Raw genomic sequence first — 24665 nt, 5'->3', positions numbered from 1 at the left:
CCTGGCTGCCTCCAGCAAGTAGCAACAGGCACCCATCACAATGCTGGGAGAAGCAACACTCCAGAGAAGTTGCAGAATTTACTGGCTTCGGTCTTCCAATAAAGTTTTCACCCCGGCAAAGATAGAGATTGCGCATCCTGCACAAACTTGATGAAGGTCGGGCTAAAAATGCTTACATCAGTCCCAGAGGGAAAATTCACAATGAAATATGAACAAAAATTGATAAGTTACCCTTACATTCTGATTAGGAGTACAGTGATTTTGCTAATCACACAGCTTATCATTCCAGAGGAACTCTATATTCAGGGCATGAAAACTAAGGTAGAAATCAGCAGAAACACAAGATTTGACGGTACTTGATTAACTGGACAGAAAGCACCAGAAACAAAACATTAGGAAACTGAAGCCATTTTGTGATTATGGCAGTTATTTAATGAAGATGCAAAAAGCAGCCATTACAAAAAAATACTTATGTTTGGTGTTTTTTAAAGGAGTCCCCTCGTTTAGTACTAAACTGGAGTCCTCACTCAAAATATAACAGGAGTTTTAAAGAACCTTTGAACTAGGATTATTTCAACACTATCACACAATCCAGGTACCATCCCAGAAGCAAGCAATTGCTTTTAACTCAGAAGCAAGTCCCTGTTGTCCTCCAACCACTCACTCCCACTCCCGACCTGTGCAGGCACCCCAGCACAGAGCAGTGTGAGGCTCAAGCTCAGCTGCACTGCAGCCAGCAGTGCCCAGCCTCGCTTCCACCGAGAAGCCACAGCATCCCCCTTCCAGCTCAGCTGCCATCAAGGTCCCATTCATACCCTCTTTCCTCAGCATCTTTCAACCACCTTAGCAGCGCACTTTAGCAGCCCCCCATTCCTGAACCTCTGCTCCACTCACCAATTCAATCCTCTACTCTTCCCCCTCGCCCTTCTCGTGTGCAGATTCCCTTTCAAGTTTCCCTCCCGAGCATACGGGCAGCCAGGACCACACCGACATCGCAATTCCCTCCACCTTCCTGGACGTCCCGCGCCAGGGACACGCCGACACTTCCATCTGCCTTTGCAACTGGCACCACCGGAGCGCAAGGCTCCTGGCAGCAGGCCAGACGGCCGACCCTCCATGGTGAGGCACTGCGCTGCTGCTTTTTAAAGCTTGCAGCCCAGCAGCCACCCGGCACCGTGCCTGACGGAGCTCTACGGGGCCAGCACAGGCAAGCAAAAGCAGCAGGTTATCCCCACCGGCCTTGCTTCTGCACACCCACCCACGGAACTCAGCTGCAGCTAACACGAGCCCTGCCATAGACTGCAGGAGGCTGCACAGAGCTGAAACTCCAGCCTCCCAGCAATGGCTGTTCGGCAATTTAGCACAGCACTGCTCAGGAAACGCCTTTCTGATGCTGTTGTCCTGCAAACAGAATGAAGAATAAGAAGCAGGTGCTTCTGAGTCCAAATCCAGAACAGGAGTATAAAACCACTATAGATGAAGCAATTAAGTAACCACACTGTTCACTGCTTATTGACAATCTTTATTAGAGCTGACTTTGCACGTTCAGGGGTTCCCTTGTAAATATAGATATGAATCAAAGTGCTACCCCTCACAGTAAGAAATCTATTTCCACCCCCCAAAAAAAAATTACAAACAACCAGTATTTCAAAGGGTTTTTTTAATACATATAATACCAAAAAGGAAAAAAAAAAAAACAAAAAACACCACCAAAGATGGAAGACTAGCAGCAAAAAGAATTCTATTTCTCTTTCAACAGTCTGTTTGCTTCGACATTTCTCTACCAAATAAGAGTATAAAGAGAATTCAATCATTTTTTATACGAAATATCCTACCAAAAATATAACACTGTGTAAAGAAAGTTTACAGTAGAAAGACTGGGGGGTGGAGGGTGGGAAGGAAAAAAAAGGAGAAAATAGTAGATTTAACATTAAAAATCTCAAGTGTAAACTTTGCTGCTGCTTTAAAATCAAAAACAACAAAAGTCACATGAGTATTTCCGTTTGGCTTAGAAGCCAGGAAAATAAGAAAAGCTGATTTTTTTTAAAGTGCTTAACCACCATATCCAAAAGTAATGACTTTCAGACCTACTTAACATGAATGTGCTCAAAAAGCCACCGCTTACAGTATAAAAGCTGTCATTCTGAAATGCTGCACATACAAACTGGCTTTATCTGCAGGAATGAAAGATTCCTTTGAGCAGCTCTCAATCATATGATGTCCCAAATCAATGTAATGCTATTAGAGCAGGCAGCTGAATAAGTACCAGAAAGTTGAAGTTTAAGAATAATAGATATAAAAAATATTTTTTGTCTTAAAAGGCAGCATGCCTCTCCCAGCCGAATGAAGGTACTGTCATGTAATAAGAAAGAGAAACACAGTTTTATATCATCGATGTAAACTACTAAGACAAAGTGACTGCTGATCCAGTAATTCACAAGTTAAACAGAGGAAGATAGATACCTCTTTCTGATAAAACACAAAAAGGCAATCATGTGGGTGGGACCAATCGATAACAGAGTATTTTACTTATTATTAAACATATTGTTTAATAAACTTCAACTTGTTGAGGTTGACTTCGAAACCAACAGCATGTCCTAACAGAAGAAAAATAAAATAATGAATAAAAATAAAAAAATTAATAAAACCAATGATTTCAACAGCTTTAGGACTGTTTTTGTTACACTGTTATATATTTATTTGAGCCTTAGTGCAAAGGAAAAATTCAACATTATAGGCTCCAAAGCAAATCAAATACAACTGTTTCATGGAGCATTTTGACAGACATCAGACACAGATTCCAAGAGAATTTTTTTTTTTTTTTTTTTTTTTTTTTTTTTTTTTTTTTTTTTTTTTGCTGTAATGACCATTTTTTTTTTTTTAATATCAGGATTAGAAAATGCATTTAAAAACTGGACCAAAGACTCTGGCATTCATTAACCTCAGGTACAGCTATAAATAATTTAAACCCCACCACTCTCCCAAATCAGAAATACAATAAACAAACTGAACTTCCACTATTGCTGCAGCCATTAAATTGTGCCCACAGCCTGACAGCAGCACCACCCATCCCTGCAGTTATTGCACGAATTTCTCCATCAGATTGGAGTTCTACAAGTTTGAATCTGTTTACATCCATCTATTTCAGAGGAACAATATTTTAAACTATTTCTTGAAACTCACCAATTCCCAACACTGTATATTCATGTCCTCCAGAACAGTTTTTAAGTAAGAGAACCCGCACAACTTTTACCCTACAAAGTTCCTGTAAACGCCTCTGTATTACACCACAGCAAGCTCTAGACCAGGAAATTCAGCACCTCCAGTGACTAGACTTTACCTCACTTTTCCTCCACAAAAATATAAAAAAAACACCAAAACATGAGAATCAAAAAGGAAAGGAAATGGCACAATAAACAGGGAGTGAAACCTTGTTACCCAAACAGGTATGTAAAATTAGCTTCTGAAAATGTAAGATTTGAAAAGCAATGATTTTAGTGGTTAAAGTGTGCAAAAGACTAAATATGCCACCAGTTTCAGGGAAAACAGAATACTGTAGCCATCAATAATTACTATTCAAGTCCAGCAGAGGCGGTTGTGCTGCTTTTGTTGCCATTTTAGACAATATATATTACCACTTTCCCTGCATATTTCATGCTTTCCTCTTAACGGATGCCAGCAGCAGACTTTTCAGTGGTATAGGAAAGATGAGACCTTTTTTAAAGGGTTCCTTCCATCCCAAGCCTGAATATTACGTGGAATTAAAAGTAATGTTTTAAGCAGAAACATCAAACATTATTTGCCATTTTGTCTGTCTATCAAAATCACTTCAAAAAGATTCAAAATACTAGGTTTTTGTGAAACAGAAACAGGAAAATACCATGCAAGGGAAGTGTAGCTATTCTACTGATGTGAAGTACAAAAGCTTAGGAACAGAAAAACACCAGCTTCAGCCCGAGACTGAAAAAAAAAACCACCACAGATTTTTCAAAACCAGAGTCCATACAGTGTCACACAGCCCTGCCTTGTCATGTTTGTTAATATCCTCGCTTAGAAGTCAGACAGCATTTTGTTTAACTTGTGTTGCTCTGTATCATTACACTAAACCATAATTAACTCCTCTTTTGTGCCGGCCTCATTCCAACACAATTGTACCCACTGTATACCAGCAGCAGTTCTCAGGTTTTGTTTTGCAGCTCAGCTGTATTTTTCTTGGATGTTCACAAGATTGGCATTTGACTGGATGCGCTTGGCTAGAAAGGAAAAAATTATATGAAAATTAAACACAAAGAATTCCACAAAACTAGTCTCTCCACTCCCTCTATTTATCCGACACAGACTTGCAAACAGCTTTCTGTTCACGTCCAGAAACTTTAATGAAAAGATATGGCTGAAGCTCTTTACTATCCTTCTTCAGGGGACAGCAGCAGACTAATAGTTGCTATTAGCGCCGTCAGCACAGCTGCAGGCAGATCTGGCTGGGCTTCCTCTTCCACAAGAGCCAAGCAAATCCCTGGCACCTCCTCCCAACTCCAACAGTGAAATGCCAACACCACCACTTACGCAAAATGAGTATCCGTTTCTTCTGCTTTGAGTGAAGGAAGCTACTCAGATAAAAAACAATAGGTAGGAAGAGAATAAAGGATGAAACTGCAATCACTGGGACTGTATCACTGCAGGGAAGAGAACAGTTGAAAGTCCTGCTCCAAAGCTTCCGGGTGATGTTCATCTAAAAGGAAAACAGAAGCAAACCATGAAAGCAAGCACATGCATTTTTTCTGTGCAGCGTGGCATGGCAAATGCTCAGGCCTCAAGACATGCAAGTGTTCAAGTATCGCCTCAGAAAACTGCACTTGAACAGATCTCTCCCCAAAAGCAAGCAAATACCTGGAAATGTTGAAGCAAACTATTTAGATGGAGCCAAGATTTCACATCAAAACTTTCATAAGCTTCACAAACATAACGATACTCAGATACATGTAGACACTGCTGCATGCCTGTTTCCCAGAGAGCTCACTGATAGTCTGTGGGGACAGGGCTAAACCCATACTTTTGAGGAGCACCCCTTCAGCTCAGCCACTTAAACCCCACAATATACCAAAGCTTCTTCCAAACATGTCGTCAATGCTGAGGATCCCTAGAAACAGCTGCTGTAATAAGGAATCAATTAATACAATAGCTAGAACAATAGCAGCAAAGCCTCACATTAAAAGCCAGAAGAGTAAGAGATTTTTTTTTTAATCCATCTCCTCCACAGGAACAAGAAACGAAAGTGCAGCTACTCAATCTGGAATGCGCTCGGGAGATCAGGAGCTTCAGTCACGCTCCCGTGGCACTGCACGAGGACAGGACCCCACAAGACAGCCCCACGAAGCACCTCCCACCACAGGACACCAGCCTGCCAAAGGCACTGCTGCCCCTACTGCCCCCTGCCCAAAGGAAAAAGCAATCCCAGTAAGACAAGCACAAATGGCTCAGGTTAATAAAGTGTATTAACAAACACTTACTGCATCTTCCACGTCGATACACAAGTGTGCGGAGTGCGCAGATTCACCACCTTGCCTGTTCATCCTCTGCAGGTGATTATACAGGTCATTCAATTTTGTGTAGGTTTCGTTGCAGTTTTTACACACTTCTGTGTAGTTATTTGGTGATAGATCAATGGCTTGCCCCTAGGGTTATAAAACTCTAAATGAATGACAGTTTAAGGCATTAAAAATAAATTGGTTTGATCTGTTACTGCTGAGCTACATTGACAGGGACAGACTGTGCCATACCAAGCAATCCCTTCCGCCTGTGGCCTTCAGCACTCCATGAATGCAATACAGGACACATGAAAACAAAACTACAATCTCTGAAGATATTTCAACCCAGTAATGGCTGTACCAGCTACCCACTGACCACTGGGTTAAGTTCTAGCTTAATCACTTGAAGTTTTCAACAGACCAGCCCACACTGCTCCTGACCAAGACCTATAAAGGCACATTTCCTACAAAGCATTAATAAAGAAGCAGACAGTTTGCTCAGAGATTGTCCCATACCATTGAAGTAAACCCATTTTACTACTGAATGATCCTGAAATCTGGACAGTTTCTGGCTGAAATGGAATATGCAGTTACTCAGGCTATGTAGGGCATTCTTCTCTGAGGACAATTACCACATTTATTTCACTAAGTTATACTGTCTGTGCAATACAGCCAACCTTTAACTACAAGTAATTTTAACAGTCAAAAGAAATGTTGCAAGAATTAAAGGTGGCTGGTCCTTCTCAGCTAGTCCACATTATCAAAAGGGTATTTAAAGACTGAATTTCTACATAAAAAAACCAACAATTCTAAAAAGCAAGAGCATGCAGACATGCTGTTTTTACTATGTAATTATCAACTATTGTGAATTCAGAAATTTTGATGTGAAGTAGCATTGCAATTACAGACAAAATGAAGTCAAGGTGAGTATCAATTAGAATTAATTTCAGGCACTCAGTCTGTAAACAGCAGCATTTTACCGATCACGGATTTATCTGCCTCCAATTCACAAACTCAGCAGCAGTTCATTTGCCTAGTCTGCATCTGCTGTTTATTCAACATAAATAAAATTTTGGTAGCAGTTAGAGGATTTAGTCCTTCTCTTAAATACACAGTAAAAATACCTGAAGGTTATGTTCAAAACATGTCAGAGATTTATTGAATAAGTCCAGGAATTCTTCAGTAGAATTTGATAATCCCTCACTGTTATTCTTTAAACAATCTGTTGAAAAGAAATAAAAACATCAGAATATTTTAATTTCTAACACTTCCACAGCCAGCAAGCCCCAGACACTCCACTCCTGCAGAAAGAGCTCTCGACTATAAAGGACAGGTCTAGTCAACACAGCGGTTTCCTTATCTGCCTGCCACTGATATCTGAGACCTGCTGACCTAACGCTTCATCGAGAACACATTTCAGAATTAATTGGCCTTGATTAAGTGAAAGATGAAGACTATCATCAAGAGCTTTCTGAAGAGGGGGACTGAATTATCTTTGGACTTCGAGATAAAACAAGGCATTACTTTTATTTCCCAGCCCACAAATCTGGCTTTGCCCAGCAACAGTAACAGCCATTTTGTGGAAGCAGAAGCACCAGCAGCAGAGATGAAATGGAGAGCACCCAGGAAACAGCTAGACCATGAACACAATAGTAGAAATCACAGCGTAATTATTATTCTTTAAGAAAAGAGCTGAGCTTTTTACCAGCTTTGAGGGAAGCTCTGGGGCCTTCCTTCCAGTCAAGGGCTCAACCCCATGTTACTGCTTCCATCCATCCTACCCTACTTCAGGTGCTCTAATCAGCCAAACCTTTAAAAACAACAGTATTTGAGGAATTCAGGAGCTCAGCAACAACACCATGAGAGCAAGCCAACATCCTAGAAAATTCTCCTGAAAGCAGTAAGCACCATCAGTAGCTTTCTGACAGACTACCGCCCTCAGATTTTGGCCCTTACAAAAGAAAACACTCTTGAAGTGGCTACAGTTCAGGATTTGTGAGTTATCTACTGGCTCTATTCAAACAAACCATTCTGATCTGTGCAAATTTTAGGGGCTACGTCACCACAGTAGCACCAGAGCTACAGAATGAGTCACGTACTTGCACAGTTGGCTGCCTCCCAGGTTTCATTGAAGAACTCCGAAAGGGTCACAACTATCTGCAGCCTGTCTGAGGTCAAGATGCTTTTGGCACAATTGTGGCTCTCAGAGGAATTCTAGAAACAGAAAGAAAAAAGAAAGGAAGGGAACAAGTGTTAAAAATCCAAAGGGGAATTTCTGAAATGTATTTTACACGAGCGCATCTAAAACAATCACAACAGATCAAATGGATATTTCTGGAAAAGACAGAGCAGAAGTGATAGAACAAACATCTTCTGATCCTCCAATTCATACTGTGAGCAACGCAGCTTACTGCATACAATCTCTGCAGGTTTACTAGGGTAGCAAGCAAGTCAGTCAAAAATTCATGGCAAAAAGAAAGAGAAAGAAAAGAAAAAACAAGCACACAGACAGGACCTTCTCTGCCAGGTGCCTCACATTCACCCACTCCTGGGCCACAGCCCCAGGAGCCAGCTCAAGGCATTTGCAGTCAGAGAAGAGGACAGGGTGGTTCTCACTAGACAAAATGAATATTGAAGGACCTGAACCAGTGGACTGGCCTCAAACAAACCAAACCCAAGCAGAAACAGCCTCCAAAACCACTGCACCAACGTAATCTATCAGCAGCAAACTTCCCCCAGTGCAGCAACAGCAGGAACAGAGTCCTCTGTGGAGCAGTGCCCGTGCTCGCTCGCCCAAGCGTATGAATGAGCAGGCCAAGCTCCTGCCCTCCCCAGACACAGGCACCAAGCTCATCTGTCTTAGTGAACCATTCAATGCACCCCCATCCTCAAAGAAGGCTCTGCCACAACTCTTACAGCAACTTGTTCTCTGGACCAAGCTCATAAAAACTGCACAGCAACTGTAAAAGCAGATGCAGAATAAACAGGAAGTACTCTGATCAGAATTCAGATACAGAACCACGACCTCCAGTCAGCTGACTCCCATGCTCTAGCTCCTGGTGTCTGGCTGCTAAATTGACTTAAGCACTTCTCAAAATTGCCAAAGCTGCCAAAAGCCTCTTTGATAACAGACATGGGACACAGAAAAAAATAATCTCTCTAATGAGAAACTTGTTCCTTACAGTGTTCTTACAAGAGATCCAGTTTCTGCCTCTCTTTGTCAAAATGGGGAGGGGAGGCTCAATAAGAACTTTCCCCTGGAGGCTCAACTGCAGAAGTCAAATATTGCCACATCTGGTAACTCCCACGTTCCTGCTTTCATTTCCACTAAATTACAGATATGCAAGAATGTTGTTTATGCAGGAAACTCTGGTTGCTTCACAAAGACTGTGAAGCTTCCTCACCACCTGGGCTCATGAGTAGGAAAAAGCAGTTTACCAAAACTGAATCACATAGACCTAAATCATTCCTTAAATAAAGTTTGCCTAATTGATTCTTTAATTAGCCTGGTGAGGAGAATTTTATACTTCAGAGATGTCCAAAACTTAAACTGGCTGCTTCTGTCACGTTGCACTCTTAACTACTGTTAAAACAGAAACATCAGGTACCTGATTAATTGTAATCAGGGACTGAGGTGGCAAGAGGCCACCTCCTTTATTCACCTATTTAGTTATTCCACACACAGAAGTAAAGCCAACAGATATGTCTTCCAGACCACAGAGGGACAAGTCCTTCCCAGGCTGCTAGTACTCAAGCACAGCAGCTGCAAAGAGCTCATACATATTCTAAGTGCTGGAATATGTTTGGCTACTCAATGCTAGCCAAAATACCATGGCAAAAGTACCCAAGAGAATTGCACATTTAATTTCTCACTTTCACACTGAAACAGCTTCCATTAAAAAAAAAAAACAAAAAAAAAACCAACAACAACAACAAAAAGACCAACACAAATAGAACAGACCACAAGTTTGCAAACTAAACCAAGAGACCACTGGCTACATATTTGCCCTGGAGAGGACAATTACCAAAGGAACATGCATTGCACTCTTCCAATACAAGCACTGGGGTGGTGAGGGGAAATAGGAAAACAACCCAAAACACTACCCAAAGGCAACACTGATACTCCTCTAACGACAGGAGACTGTGCAGTGAAATGGTTTGCCGGCCACTGTGGCACCTATTTATCGCCTGGGCTTGAAGTGCAAAAGATTTTTCTCATCAATAGCAATTTTAAATTATGCAATTCAGAAATCCCAAGACTGAAAGCACAATCCAGGGTACGTATTGCTACAAACTTGCTCTCTGTTCTCCTACCAGGGCACCCACTTTTAGCCATCATCACAGAACAAAGTTCCTTTGGTCTGATTCACTAATGTCGTCCTCACATCATCCCTGCAACTAACTTTTACAAATGCATCAACTCGATGAGAACTCAAAAAACAAGCCATGAGCCACATCCAACACTAAGAAAAGGAGGGGAAAAAAAACCCCAAAACAAAGCACGATCAAAGTCTGGAGGATGTAAACAGAAGACCCAGCTTCAGCCAAAGTTCTCCCACCAGTAGGGTGTACTGACCCCAGCCAGTGCTCAGGCTTTCTACACGCTCTCACCCGCTTTGGAGCCAAGAACGCTGTGACACGGCTCCTCACAAGGTGATGTGCCTCACTCGACACAGCTTCACAGACCATCTGTTTTCCGGCAGCTAAGCTCTCGCAGCGCTCCCCATTAGTGCTCACACAACCTGTGAGCCAGGGCACTGCTTTAGCCGTTGCTACATCAGCAAGAACAGCTCAAGTTTTTCCACTCGCACAGCTTTCTCTGCGGGTGGAGCCGCTTGCCCCCAGCCATGCCAGGAGCAGGGGCACGGACCTCGCCACAGCAGAGCAGGCGGCGGCGGCCGTCCCCGGCAGCGGCGCTTCCCAAGCATCCCAGCCCCCGCCAAACCGCCCTGCGCACCCCAGCGAGGCTTTCAGCCCGCCTTCCCGAGCACCCCACCGCCACCCGACGTGCTCCGGCACCGAACTCACAGGCCTGGAAGCCTCAAGGAACGGGGCCAGGCCCCCAGCCCGCCTCGGCAGCCACGCACCCCCCTCGGCCCCAGGGACGCACCCCGACGGCGCGGGCGATGTTGTCGTACTGTGCGAGCAGGCGGCGGTAGTGGCCGTGGCAGCCCTGGCACAGCCGCACCGGGCGGGCGCGCCGGCCCAGGCAGCCCGTCAGCGCCGCGCTGCCCTCCGCGAAGGCGCCCAGCAGGCTGCGGCACTCGGGCTCCAGCTCGGGCAGGTCGCCGGGCAGCCCCGCGCTCCACAGCTCCTCCGCCAGCTCCTGCGCCAGCTCCAGCGCCGGGGTCTGGCGCGGCCCCGCGGCGGCGGCGAGGCCGAGGAGGGCGAGGGCCAGCGCCGGCAGCAGCGCCCGGCACACGCACCACGGCGGCGCCATGGCGGCCGCGCCGAGGAACCGGAAGCGCCGCGCCGGGAGAGAGCCGGCCCCCCGCCCAGGGGTGCCGCCGCTGATTGGCTGAGACGGAGCGGGGGGCGGGGAAAGGGGTGGGGTGGGGGCGGGGCCTAGACGGGAGGTCCCGGGGGCGGGGCCGGGGCTCATCCCGGGAGCTCATCCCGGGAGACATCCCGGGGGACATCCCGGGGGTTCATGCTGGGGGCCATCCCGGGGTCCCATCCCGGGGGTTCATGCTGGGGGCCATCCCGGGGTCCCATCCCGGGGGTTCATGCTGGGGGCCATCCCGGGGTCCCATCCCGGGGGTTCATGCTGGGGGCCATCCCGGGGTCCCATCCCGGGATCCCATCCCGGTGCACGGCGCCGGGGTGTCCCCGGGGCCGGGAGTGTGTCCGAGCCGTACCTGTGCCCGCGAGATGTACCTGCCTCGGACGCTTGTTGCTCCACGGAGGGTGCGGTTTCTGCGCTGGGCGTTTCACCCAGGTCATACTCTCTTCATGCGAGAAGGGGTTCAAAGAGTATCTGTCGTGTGGGAAGTGACTTTAAAATATGCTGAAATACAGCAACAATTTAAGGATTAAAAATCCCCCCAAACAAAGAAAGAAATTGTGATGGAGAAATAAACTGAAACTTTCTGCAAAGTATTTCCCACGTTTTGTGTGAAGCTGGACACCTTTGTTGGTACCTGGCTCCAAATTTCCCCGTGGCCGGCTCTGAATAAAACCACAGCTACCAAAGGAAAACTCTTCTCCGGAAGGCAGGAGTGAGTAGAGGTATCCCCTCCCGGGGGCTGAAGTGCCAGGCTACCTGGTAACTCTGGCAGCACCTTGACCCCGTGCCCGTCCCTTCTGACAAGCTCTTTTCAGCCACTTCCATGGGCTTCTTACCGAGTCTGGGGTTTGTAGCGCTCTCCTAAGACACACATCAGAGATGAAGGCAAGCCCTGCGATTCCATGGCAAGGTGCCTTCGGGAATAACAGAGCCAAGCATGGAATGGAATGGCCCCATCCATTTTTTTGCAGCCAGTTGGGTGCTGCACACACGGTAGCGGTGACGAGACAGAGTGCTGGCCGGCGGTGACGGGCACTTTTGGAAGGTGCTGGGAGCTCCGAACTGTTTGAAGTGGCTCCCAGAGCAGCCAGTTGTACCCAGCTCCACCAGCGCCGGGTCATCTGGGTCACCTGGTGCTGGGTTGTGCCAGTCATGCAGTGAACGTGACGGCATGGAAATATCCAAGACACATTTGTGAAAACACAGAAGTAAAGGTGGTGATACAGATGCCCTCAACAGGCACAGAGCACCCAACAGAGAGCATCTGGCTCCTCTGAGGGTCCTGAATGCCTCAGCTCTGAAGAACTGGCTCTCAAAGCAATGAATGAAACAAATTAAAGCCACGTCATGAGTATGACACAGACAAATGCGGCAGTGTGGTCAAAACCGAACCAAGCCGCCTGCATTGCAAAAGACACGGGCGAGGGCCCTGGATCGGGTGCCGGACCCTCCCTGAGCCTTGCTGCCCCGAGGTCAGTCCGGTCCCTCGGAGGTTTTGTCCAAGGCCAGGCAATACCTTCCCGCACAGCGCCTGTCGGTTTGGGGACCGCATCTGCCGAGTGGAAGCCTGAGGCTTACTTAGCAGAACGCCTGTGCCCAGGTGACACCAGAAGATTGTCACCCTTCCCTGGCGCCCTAGCAGAGGTGCAGCCAAAACACCGAGGAACCCTGGGGCGGCCGCGCTGCCTGCAGCAAGGCGGCACCCGCAGCCCTGAGACGGGGACAGGGACAGGGGCCGCTTGTCGCCCCTAAGCCACCCTCGGGCCAGCCGGCGTCCAAAGAGCCCCGTTTGACCGAGACGGGAGTGCGGTATCCCTACAGGACGGGGTGTCCCTGCAGGGCAGGGTGGCCCTGCAGAGAGGGATGTCCCTGCGGGGCGGGGTGTCCCTGCAGAGCGGGGTGTCCCTGCAGAGAGGGATGCCCCTGCAGAGGGGGATGTCCCTGCAGAGCGGGATGTCCCTGCAGAGAGGGATGTCCCTGCAGAGCGGGATGTCCCTGCAGAGAGGGATGTCCCTGCAGAGAGGGATGTCCCTGCAGAGCGGGGTGTCCCTGCAGAGAGGGATGTCCCTGCAGAGCGGGGTGTCCCTGCAGAGAGGGATGTCCCTGCGGGGCGGGGTGTCCCTGCAGAGCGGGGTGTCCCTGCAGAGAGGGATGCCCCTGCAGAGAGGGATGTCCCTGCAGAGCGGGGTGTCCCTGCAGAGAGGGATGTCCCTGCAGAGAGGGATGTCCCTGCAGTGCGGGATGTCCCTGCAGAGCGGGGTGTCCCTGCAGAGAGGGATGTCCCTGCAGAGCGGGGTGTCCCTGCAGAGAGGGATGCCCCTGCAGAGAGCGATGTCCCTGCGGGACGGGATGCCCCTGCAGAGCGGGGTGTCCCTGCAGAGAGGGATGCCCCTGCAGAGCGGGGTGTCCCTGCGGGGCGGGGTGTCCCTGCAGAGCGGGGTGTCCCTGCAGAGCGGGGTGTCCCTGCAGAGCGGGGTGTCCCAGCAGAGCGGGGTGTCCCTGCAGAGCGGGGTGTCCCTGCGGGGCGGGGGCGGCACGGCCCGGCTGCCCGCATCCCCCCGGGAGAGGGCAGCAGCACTCCCGCTCATGGCCCCACCGAGGGGCCGCGGGGGCTGCAGAGGGACCTCTGCTTGTCCCGCAGCGCCCCGACAGCAGCCGCACCCGGGGGAGCGATGCAAAGGCGCCCCAGGGCAGGCTCTCGGCACCCTCACCGGGGCTGTCCCTCGCGTGGGTCTGCGGGCACCGGGAGGGACCGGCTGGCGGGGGCAGAGCCGCGCCTTCGTCTCGCCGGTCAAGGGGGATGCGCTTTCCCACGTCGTTAAAGACTTTAACGTTCTCCTCTGAGATAATGTGTTCTTCCTGCATGTGAAAATTGCACTCGGGAAGTGTGAAGAAGGAAAAAGGAAAGGGAAAAGGGAAAAAGAAAAAATTTAGAAAAGAAAAAGGGGAGGGGGGAGAATAAAGGAGAAAAAAAGAAAAAAAACAACTCAGGAGTTTCGGATGAGGTCTCTGAGGTGTAACCAGTTGTTGCAGACCAATAAGAAAGATGTCTGGTCACTAAGTACTTCTCCTTTTTATCCAAAATAAGCATGACAAGATAAAGCAAAAAAATAGAAAGTCGCTAACGTTTTCGGCTGTGATTCAGAACTGGCCTTGAAGAAGACATGGTCCCCTTCTCTGATAATAGATAAATTTGGTTACCAAGCAGAAACAGGCATTTACACTGAGAACTCGGCTGTAAACTCATTGAGTTAATTTTGTTATAGACTTGATGCCATTACATTTCTGCTCGACCTCATCAAAGGAGTTGTACTCACAAGGGTTTGGCCTTGACAAGCAAATTTCAGAAATATTCAAGAATATCAGAAATCTTGTGTGGGTATACCCAATTATTCTTGAAAACACATCCAAGTGTTTCAATACCTGCTCTGACTACAGGCAAGAGCATTATTCTGCAGAAGGAAAAAAAATCTTACCTTTAAAGTGCAGAAACAGAACACAGAAAATGAGTATTGATTTTCTATGCCATCTTGCTGGATCTGAGGAGATGGCAGTGTGAGCAGGGGAAAATGAACAGTTTGATGCTGTGAACCTGGTTTTCCCCTCTGATTGTCAGTCTCCCTGTTTCCTTCAGTGCCCTTTCTCCTGAGTTATGCCACTGTGAGCTGAGAAACAAACTCTTTTATCAAGTTTTCTTGTTATCTTTGAAGGATGATGGCTTGGATAAAACCTTCACACCAGAGGGCTGGAAAAAGAGGAACAGACCATAAATGTCAAGGCAGTGACAGAAAAGTAAGTGATGACTACGAGTGAGAGGAGTCGAGGGGTGACTGGAAGGCTGGGTGCTTGGGGAGTGCAATGGCCTCAGTAAGGGAAGCTGGGACAGCCAGCAACTCAGAGGGCAGAAAGAAAGGAGAGAAAAGGCTCTGCCTCCTAGGCCAAAACTGCTGCACAGGAGACAGACTACCCATCATCTGAAATAGGGGCTTGTAGGAGCAGAGAGGGATGAGGGTTGTCCACAGAGAGGTGCTTCTTTCATTGTGGAAATGGAAATATTTTTTTAATCTGGACTCATTTCATTGCAAAGATTGCAAGACTCATTGTGAAAATAGGATCAGTGTTTTATATCTATTCCCTGCCCACGGAAATCTTTTCCTCCTGCTCTCCATTCAAAGCCCTGCACACCCCTCTAATTCACAGGGCCATCGTTGGCTCCTTCGTGTGCTGGTTGTGGCTGATGTCAAAGCCTGTCTGTGGGTCACCTGACTAAATTACTGTTTTCCAGGTTCCATAGAGAATCCGAAAGTGGTTCGGGAAACGGTAGCACATATGTAACTAAAAAAGGGCACACACACATCGTCATCACACCCTTGACCATGAGCTTGTGAGGAAATAAATATGTTAAATGAACTGTCAGCTTGTTGTGGCACTTTTTGGTTAGTTGTTCGTCAGAATCACCCTGGCAATACTGTAGAGTTGTCCTGAGCCAATTCTTATTTTCAAAATATTATGTGAGCTTTGTTTAAAAGAGATTGACAAAGGCTCGTCTAGCTGCACTATTTCTGACCAGCCTGAGCCACTGTGCTTGCTAGCACTGTCCATTTGGAGCATTATTTTTCTATGTGGATAGCAAAGAACATCAAAACCTCCTCACTCAGGGCAAGAAGATGGAGCCACACCTGCACTAAACCATGAAGAATGAGCAAAAACACCCAAAAGTCAGGAAAACAAAAAGCAGTTGATTCACGATAATTTCATTTCTTAATTCAGAAGCTCCCAAAATCTATCAGTTTCTTTGCAAATCAGATGACAAATCATGCCTGGAGCTTTTAGGAGCAATAATATTGCATCAACTACTTGGTAGTCAGAGGAGATCACACTGGAAAAGTGAAGATGCACTCAGGAACATCATTCTGTGAGTAAGAACAAGAAACTGCTATCACCAACTTCTTCAATGTTATACTTAGAGAAAATGTGTATCAGTGCCTCATACTGTCCTTTTCTAGGAATGTTCTACAAACTGGTTTGTTCTCTGAATTGCCAAATGAAACAAGGGAACACTCATAGCGTCACAGTTTTCCAAAGAGCTGTGGCTAGGTCTGTGGTACCAGGTTGTCCAACTCAACTGCAATGTGTTTGTCTTGGGCAATTCCATGGAAACTTGTGAAACAGGCTAAGAGCTCCCCTAAGCCAAATCACCACATTCTCATTTTGGAGAATCACGAATCTCCTCCATGTCAGAATAAGGTTTAGAGTTAGATGCTGCCTCGTACAGATATCCCCTCCTTTTTGTTATCTGTTCACTTGGAGGGAGGATGGACCTGCATGTGATATCCTCAAAGGCTCCACAGTTATTTTTCTGACTATCACTGTCCACAGTGTCCCGTCCATGACCCATTTTCCATATCCACCTGCTCCTGAGGTCCCTTGTTGTAGCTTCTGGTGGATACTCAAGCCACCGTCAGCTGGGACAAGCTGGGTGGAGGAGCCCTGGACCCTGTCCTGTCCTTGGGGCTGGGGCACCAGGAGGCACTGAAGTGACCTGTGATGGTAAGCCAGAAAGCCAGCAGTAGTTTTCCCATTTCCAAACAAATATTGAGAAAACTTCAAGACAGGCCATCCATCAGCTATGGTCTGTCTTGGCTCCTCTTCCCTATTTAGCACCAGCACACTTCTGAAGAGAGAAAACTACCCCACTTCTTTGTGTGAAGGCTTTTTTTTCCCTGTAGGCATAAAGCAGCATATTAGCTCCAGAAATCATATCTAATGCCATATGATCTTTGCTTAGACCTTAAAGGTTTGCATATAATTCTCTCTATGAATCCAATGCACAGAGAAATGTAATTTCCACACACCTGTCAGAGTTTTTACCATGGAAAGGGGGAAAAAAATATAGGTACATTGTATTTTTAGAATAATGACTAGAAAAACAATAATTGTCAGTGACAATCATGCCAGCCTGTGAAGATACAGCCAGAACTAAGTTGATGGGATTTTTTGTTTGGATTTTTTTTTCCCAGGATTCTGCACTTGAGCAACTGAATGATACCACATTTAAGGTCCTGTGTGACATTGCCGTTTCCTTACTCATATGCATCTAATTAAGTCTTAATTGTGCTGTTTGTTATGAAATGAAAGAGCTGTTAGACGGGATATTTTTCATGTCAGTAAAACAGGATGATACCGATGAAATAGCTATTGTATAGAAAAATAAAGTATGAAAAAAGATATCTGAAGATAATATTTAAAACCCAGCAGAAAGATTGGAAGTAGCATAACAGCAAACTTACTACAAATAACTTTTTGATCAACACAAATAATATGGAAGCTATATTCTTTTCATAGCTCACTGCAGTGTGGATGACTGCCCATGCTCAGAGATACCCAGTGAGCCAAGTTTTGCTCTTTGTTACCCTGAGGTTGGTGTGGTATCATCCCACTCTTCTCCAGCAGGAAGCAAACCAGAACTGTTCTTCCTTTTTGCACAGATTGTTTCCTGCTACTCGTATATCTCAATTGAATTTCATCAAGCTCCCAAAGCACAAGCCTAAAACATGTCTCATAAGGGACATGTCTCTGGGCTTTGACAGGCATTGGATCCGCTTGTACACCTGTCAAGTTTCACTCCTTGCGTTGCAGCCCCGCCAGGATGAGCCAGCGCAGGACACCCTCCAGAAGCAGGAATCCTTCCCTCCCGTGCTTATGTGGCCAGGATTGAAGCAATGCTGCAGGAGCTGACGTCAACATCCAAACTAATCAGCTAGGGGATAGAGAATATTTTTACAAGTGTCTCCATATACATTTGTTCTGGTGAGTTTTTGCTTTAAATCTCTTCTTTGAATTGTACCTAGGTGCTTTCTTTTACACGTGGCAGTAGAAAATTATCTATTCACTAATAAAATTTTCTAGAAAAGGTTTTCCCTTTCTTCTCTGGGTAAAGGATGACTGCAAGGTGAGCACAAAGAAGATGGCATAAACATAGCCAGTTATTTCATTAATGTATCAAATGTAAGCATTGATTATCCTATTCAGCACAGTTTTAGGTTATTGTAACAAGGTGACTTCTGGCAGAGGGTTGTCAGAGACGCCTGTGGAGGGAAAGTCCACTGTGGCTGCATCCTGCTGGGCATCAGCCAGCTACAGTCACACTGTTGTGAGATGTGAGGGACTTAGGAAATGTTCCCACCTGGGGTATGTCTCCAGCACTGGTCCATTGTGGTTTCCATAAAGGGCCAAATTTTCTCATTTGTGAATTTTCAAGTCTGTCCAACGAAGTTCATCTAGGCTGTGTGCCTATGAGAAAGGGAGCACGCTTTGGTCAAGAGTCTGTAAACATAATACCGAGTACCAGATGGATAGCAGGCTCCAACAGGCACTTCCCAAAGGCTACAGGCAGCTGAAGACTGGATGAAATTTTGTAAACAATTGCCTTCACACCTCGCAGTGTTCATCACTGTGTTTCACTTCCAGCTTGCTGCTCTGACCTGAAAGTCACTTCCCCTCTTCCAAGGATTCACACAGAATCTATATTAAAAAAAACCCAACCAACAAATACTGTCACAGTTGTAAATATAGCATGTAGTGAATGAAACTTCAAGTGTTGGAAGAGTATTTATGGATGTCTTAATTTGTAATAGCTCATTTTCAAAATTATTTTGTCCATTTAGAGTGTTTTTATTTTTAAAAATGGTCATTCCGCCTCCTCCCTCCCCCCCCCAAAATATAAAACATCTAAACGACTAACCAACAACAACAGCAGATAAAAACCCCACAACCCGTTTCCAGCCTTAAAACCGATCCAATACTGTGTACTCAGTCTTTCTCAGCAAGGAGGAACTGTACAAACCTCGCTGCAGGGACAGTGCAGGCAGCCTGACCATCCTGGCCACACCATGACTCTGAAACCTTTGGCTGGCAGAATTTAGCTCCAGTCCATATTCAAGGGGACATTTACACTGGCTCCTTCCAGGGGCAAGGGATCCCAAGTAAATTTTCAGGAAGGGAAGCTTCGGCGGCAGAGGAGAGGTCAGGCTGTGAGAATCTATAAAAGAATAGAATTTGACTTTCCTACCTTTCTATTAATCGAGTGTTTAAAAGAGAGGAGTTAATTATTCAACACGATCCTGTCAAACTTTCAGCAGCTTGGCCAAGCCTTTCTGTGCAGCACGGTTTTGTGAATGTCTGGGACTGCGTTACATGAATTGATGTCTCACCGTCTTCCTTCTATTCAGAGCCTGCATACCTTTGTCCACAAATGATTTTAAGAAAATAAGGACCGGGTTATGCCGGGAATTTCCCACGGGATTTTCAACACGTTCACTCGCGGTGAAAGCGGGGACACATACACATAGACACACACACACACACACACACAGACCGGAGAGTCCCCAGCACCGACTGGGGCCGGCCCCGCTCTGTGAGAGCTTCGTCCAGCGGCCGGGCGCCCGCGGCAGGAGCTCTCCCTGCCCGGTCCCTGCCCGTTCCTGCTCGTCCCTGCCCGTCCCTGCCCGTCCCTGCCCGGTTCCTGGCCAGGTGCGGGGCCCCGGCGGAGCGCTTGGAGCCCCCGCCCGTGGGGCTCTGCCCCCGCAGGCCTCCCGCGCACTTGGGGGCACCGTGGGGCAGGCGGGGCGTGGGAGGGAGGATACGTGAGTGTCCAGACTGGTGGATAGATGGACGGACGGACTCCAGGTGTGCCCTTCCGCTTGGCGAGGACAGTGCTGGGGCTGCCCCCGGAGCTCACTCCCACTCAGACCTCTGGAGAACAGCTGTGAATTTAATTTGTTTGGGGTTTTGTGGGTTTTTTTCTTTTCTTTCCTTTTTTTTTTTTTTTTTTTTTTTTTTTTTTTTCTTTTTTCTTTTTTTTTTTCTTTTTTTTTTTCCCTGCTAAGGAGCACAGAAACACAGTGACCAGATTTGGGGCTTTTTTTTTTTCCCAAGCCAGGTGTTCCCTTACTCACAACTCCTGAACTTACCACAAGGGAGGCTTACACAACTCAGCAGAGGGAAGGACGAGAGCCGGTGAAACCCAGCGCACACCCGGGGCTGCGCGGGGCCCCGCGGCAGCCGCACGCACACGGAGCCGGGCCCTCTGCCCCTGCCGCAGGTGAGGTGGGCACCGAGGGGCGTGCGGCTGAGCGGCGCCGGCAACCTGTTGTCACCAGCGACGGGACCGGCAGCCTTCCTGGGACCGGCGGCGGCCTCCCACTCCCCCAAAACCTCCCACCCTTTTCTCCTGGGCAGGGTAGGGCTGCGGGCAGCCGCTGGGGAAAGCTCGCTCGGTGCTGCGTCGGGGAGCCGGGATATGCCCAGGCTGTCCAGCGCCCCTTGGGTAGGGGGCTTGGAGGGGGCGGGGGTCCGAGAGTCTGACACGCCGGGGTTTTTTTGGCACGGGGAAAAGGTTGTTTTGGGGAGCGGCTGTGGCTCCCAGCGGTGTCTTTGGGAGCGATGCAGCCCTCCCGCCCCGCTCCCCCTGGACCCCCGGCCCTGCCGCCCCCAGCCCCCCGGCCCGCCCCGCCACCGCCGCCGGGGTCGCCTCCCCTGCCCGGGGCCGCTTTGGGACTCGGCTTTTTGTTATTTTCACGGAGAAGATATTAATTAAAAGAAATACATGATTAAAAAGTAATGAGTTGAATAAAAATTATCTCCGCTCATTTTCTGATTATGTTAATTGTTAAAAACCCTTCAATCACGCTGTTGCAGTCAATGGGTTTTAATGTGAAATTAGTGGGCTCTTGATAACTTACAGTCCAGAATAATCCTGGAGGTTTAGTCATCATTCCTAATAACGAGATGTTACTGAGAACGGAGATTTTACATGATTTTGCCACATTCAGCCCTTCCCCCATGGAAGGGTCTGTCTTTGTGGCACACAACTTCAATTTTCATGCCTACGACTATTTTGTTAGTCTTCCCCTGTGTACTGCTCCATCATACGCCAGTTACATATTTCATGTGCCTCTGTGTCGTCTGAATATTTAGAAAAAAACCCCACCATGTGTCTGATATAAGAAAAAAGAAAATTGTCCCTCGAGAATTTCTAATTTTATTTTATCCGTCCAACACATCTTGGATATTGCAACTCTTCCTTTGCTCCGAATAATTAACTCCCTAAGAGATAAGAACAGGTTTATATTGAAAATATTAAAAGTAATTAAACTCTCCGGGGGGGGGGGGGCGGGGGGGGGGGAGAAGTATTTTCTGCAGGCGTTGGCTTAGAGACTATGAGTTGAAATAAATATGGAGAGTTTTTCTCGTGGGTGATCGCAAAAAGCCGGGGATTTGTTAACTTCAGTCTCGGGGTTCGGAAATGCCGTGAAATCCGCCTCTCGGGGAGGGACGAAATGACGGCCCCCCGACCACCCGTTAGACCAACGTTTCTACCCGAAAATTTGATTTAAGAGAGGTTTCATCTTCACGCAGGAAACTAAATGTACCCTTTTCTTTTCGACAGCCTTGAAAATCGTCACCTAAAAGCCTCTCCTCGCACCCACCTAACAATTTAGCTAAAACCTCGGGCACTAGCAGCAAACTGACTCCTCGGTGGAAGGAAAGAAGGAAGGAAGGAAAGGAGCGGGGCGGGAGAGAGGAGCGGCTGCGGAGCGGCGATCCGTGCTGCCAGCCCGGGATGTGCCCGGATTCCATCGCAGGGGCTGTGCCCGCCGCGGGCTCTGGGAGCCCTGGGGACACACGGGCAGCCGCCGGGCCCGAGCTGTGACACCCCTTGAGGTTCAAAAAGGGGAGGGGGAAGGAAAGAGGGGAAGGAAGAGGGAGCAGCAAAATTGGCGCTCTCTGTGCCTGTGTGCGTGTGCGCGCGTACCCACGTATTCCTTCCCCCTGAGACAAAGTGCTGTGCCGTGCATCCCTCTGTCACTGCAAGGATATCTAATTATTGCCGGCAGATAAGAAAATATGTTTTCGGGCGGACCGAACGGGCTGGCTACGGGGGCGGTGGAGTGCGGGGCGCATTCCCGGCCAGCCCTGCACAGATCAGGCTGTGGAAAAGTCTCCTCCACGGAGACTTGGGCTGCCGCTGGTTTAATATTGATGCCCTATTACCGCCAGCGAGGAGCGGGTGTTTGCCGTCCTTGCGGGGAGAAAGGGTTAGGGCCGGGCCCTGCACGCTGCTTCTGGCTCCTTTGGGGTGGGGGAGGCCCCAGGATCGGCCCTTCGTGTCCTCCCTTCACGGGAAGCCGCGGGCCAGGGCCACCTTCCCGTTCCCCACCCGTGCCTGCCCTCTCCCCGCCCCGAGGCAGCTCCCGAAGGCGTCGAGCCTCGGGGAGGAGGGGGAAGTTTATGTCCTAGTTTGTTGTGAAGGGGAGCGCTTGGGGGATTGTGGTTTGGTTTGTTGTTGGTTTTGGTTTGGGGTGTTTTTTTCTAATTTTTTTTTTTTTCCTCGCGCTTCTGATTAAAAAAAAAAAAAAAAAAAAAAAAAAAAAAAAAAAAAAGCCATTTGTTTACAAAGCCCCACTGCCCCCATCTGAGCCCACTCGGCGGGGCTCCATCGTGGACCTGGGGGGAACCCTCCGTGCAGGGCCCCCTCGCCGGTTCATTTCCCTATTTGCATCCGCAGTTAGCTGAAGATCATTTTAATAAATAACAATGAAAGAGGAGCGCATCTAGAGGGCTTGTCGGCAACATTCAAAAGCCAATAGAGTTTATAATTTTACTCTATCATTTCTTATTGATTAGAGTAATCAAGATAAAAAGCTAGCCGGGCTCCGAGAAGTTCAGCGGCATATCATTAAAGATAAGAGTCAGTTAATTCTGGCGCAGGGGTAATGGTGCCGGCGATGAAGAGTTCATTTGCATGAGATGCTGAGCCCCGTAACAAGAGGACAAAAATCACTAATTAGGACTGCAGAGTGTCTCGAGTTCTTCAAGCACCCTTTAGAGATGAGGGATGATGCAAAGCGACCGCACTTTTATGTAAATTCGGGCTAGGACACCGCGAGCGGGGTGCTGCTCCCCGGCAGGGATTGCCGAGCGGGGACGGGTCGGGTCCCCGGGGCCGCTCCGGGCTCCGCTGTGCGCGGCCGCGGTGGCAGCGAGCCTGCGGGACGCCGGCAGCCCCGAGCAGCCCGGGCAACTCGGGGGAAACACGGCTGCAAAGAGTGGCGGGTTTGCACTGAAATCTGCGGGGTGGGGGAGCAGGACAAGAAGTGGGGAAAATTAAATAAATAAAGCAAACCCAAACCCTCTGCGGAAAGGTTTATTCGTTGGCTGTAAAAAAAAAAAAAAAAAAAAAAAAAAAAAAAAAAGTGAAAAAAATAAGCCTCACACCAATGAAAATAAAAAGTCTGCACGTAGGTACCCGTGAGCCTGCGGGTTGCTGAAAACTGAGGAGAGCTTCTCGGCAAGCTACGAACAGAGCCCTCATCTCTGCGGGGAAGGGGGAGCGCTCGCCGCCCCCCACTTTCCGAGGGACGAGCTTGGCATCAGCCGCCCCTGCCGCTGCCCGCGGGCTCCCGGACACTTCCGTCCCCACGGACCACGAATGGGGCCGTAGCCCCCTCCTTTCACCAGAGCTGCTCTCTTCCTCCTTGTCCCCAGTCTCGTCTCTCTGGTCGCACAGACGGATCCAAACCCGAGCAAAGCCCCTCGGCTTCGGGCAGCCCTCCGGGGAGGAGGCACGCCACACCCGTGGGGCTTTGGGGAAGCTCCCCCCAAAAACCGGGGGGCCGGCAGCAGGCTGGCGGCTACCGAGTTGTTTACTTGCCCGAAAGGTATCAGCCGCGGGAGGCTTGGCAGCTGGCTGTCAGCGCTAACTTTGCCCCTCGCTTGGCCGGGGAGTAAAGGATTCAGGGCCTTCTTTGGGCTAATTGTAGATGTCAGCGTGGAAAGCGGCAATGTTTGCCGCCTCTCAAAAGTCTCACTGTGTCTCTCGGCCCCCAGCAGCTCCCGGCCGGCCCCGCCGCACACCGCCCTGCCCGCAGGACCAGGTGTCCCGGCTGCGCGCACCCTTCGCAGCCACCTCCCGCTCTCTGCCGTGTTCACACCTTCCTCTCCGCACACGTGTCCCTCCTCTCCCGCCCCCGCGGCGCACACACCATCCACGACCTGGCAGCCGCGGCCCGACACCCCTCTCCTCCTCGGCTCCGTGCGCGCTTGAGAGCCAGCGCTCGCACCCGCGCGTCGCCGTCTCGAGTGCACGGATTCCTCGCATTCCCAAAATCCCTCCTAGCACACGTGCGCCTCTCGGCACCCCAGCACACCCACATGCACATGCTCCCCACCTTCCCTGCGAGCTCACCTGCTCACACGCCCTCAGACAGACAGACAGACGGACGGACGGACAGACACCCCGCTTCACAAACCTCCCCCCGCCCCCGACACCCCCGTCCCCCGCACACCCCCTGAGCCGGGGCCGGTGCGGAGGAGGGTGGCCGCGCTCCTCCCGCCTCGCCTCCCCGGTCCCCGGCTCTTTGGACTTTTGTCTGGCTATGTGGCTGAAGGCTCCTTTCCCCTTGTTCTTCCCATAGAGAATAAAGTCAGTCTGTATTTAATGGTTATGGCGGATGTGAGGAGGATTTGGCAAATGAAGAGGCCTTTTGCTCTAAAATATTGTTCCTTACGTCGTGTGAGTCTACCAACCCACCACGACCCCATATTCTTCTCCGGGTGTCTGACTCGAATGA

At 48.8% G+C, this 24665-nt stretch overlaps 1 protein-coding gene across 1 annotated transcript; it reads right to left on the bottom strand.

Moving 5' to 3' along the window:
• Positions 1-2850: 2850 nt before the first annotated feature.
• OSTM1 (osteoclastogenesis associated transmembrane protein 1) lies at positions 2851-10965 on the bottom strand. Its single transcript, XM_040053885.2, has 6 exons — positions 10636-10965; positions 7625-7739; positions 6650-6747; positions 5508-5672; positions 4564-4729; positions 2851-4253 (listed from the first exon to the last, which is right to left on the bottom strand). Exons 1-6 carry the CDS (start codon positions 10963-10965, stop codon positions 4198-4200), a joined length of 930 nt encoding a protein of 309 aa, XP_039909819.1. The 3' UTR covers positions 2851-4197.
• Between the last annotated feature and the right edge of the window lie 13700 nt (positions 10966-24665).

Source organism: Hirundo rustica, unplaced genomic scaffold (assembly GCF_015227805.2).
Source record: "Hirundo rustica isolate bHirRus1 unplaced genomic scaffold, bHirRus1.pri.v3 scaffold_225_arrow_ctg1, whole genome shotgun sequence".
Classification (NCBI taxonomy): domain Eukaryota; kingdom Metazoa; phylum Chordata; class Aves; order Passeriformes; family Hirundinidae; genus Hirundo; species Hirundo rustica.
This window is presented reverse-complemented; position numbering and strand designations above follow the sequence as displayed.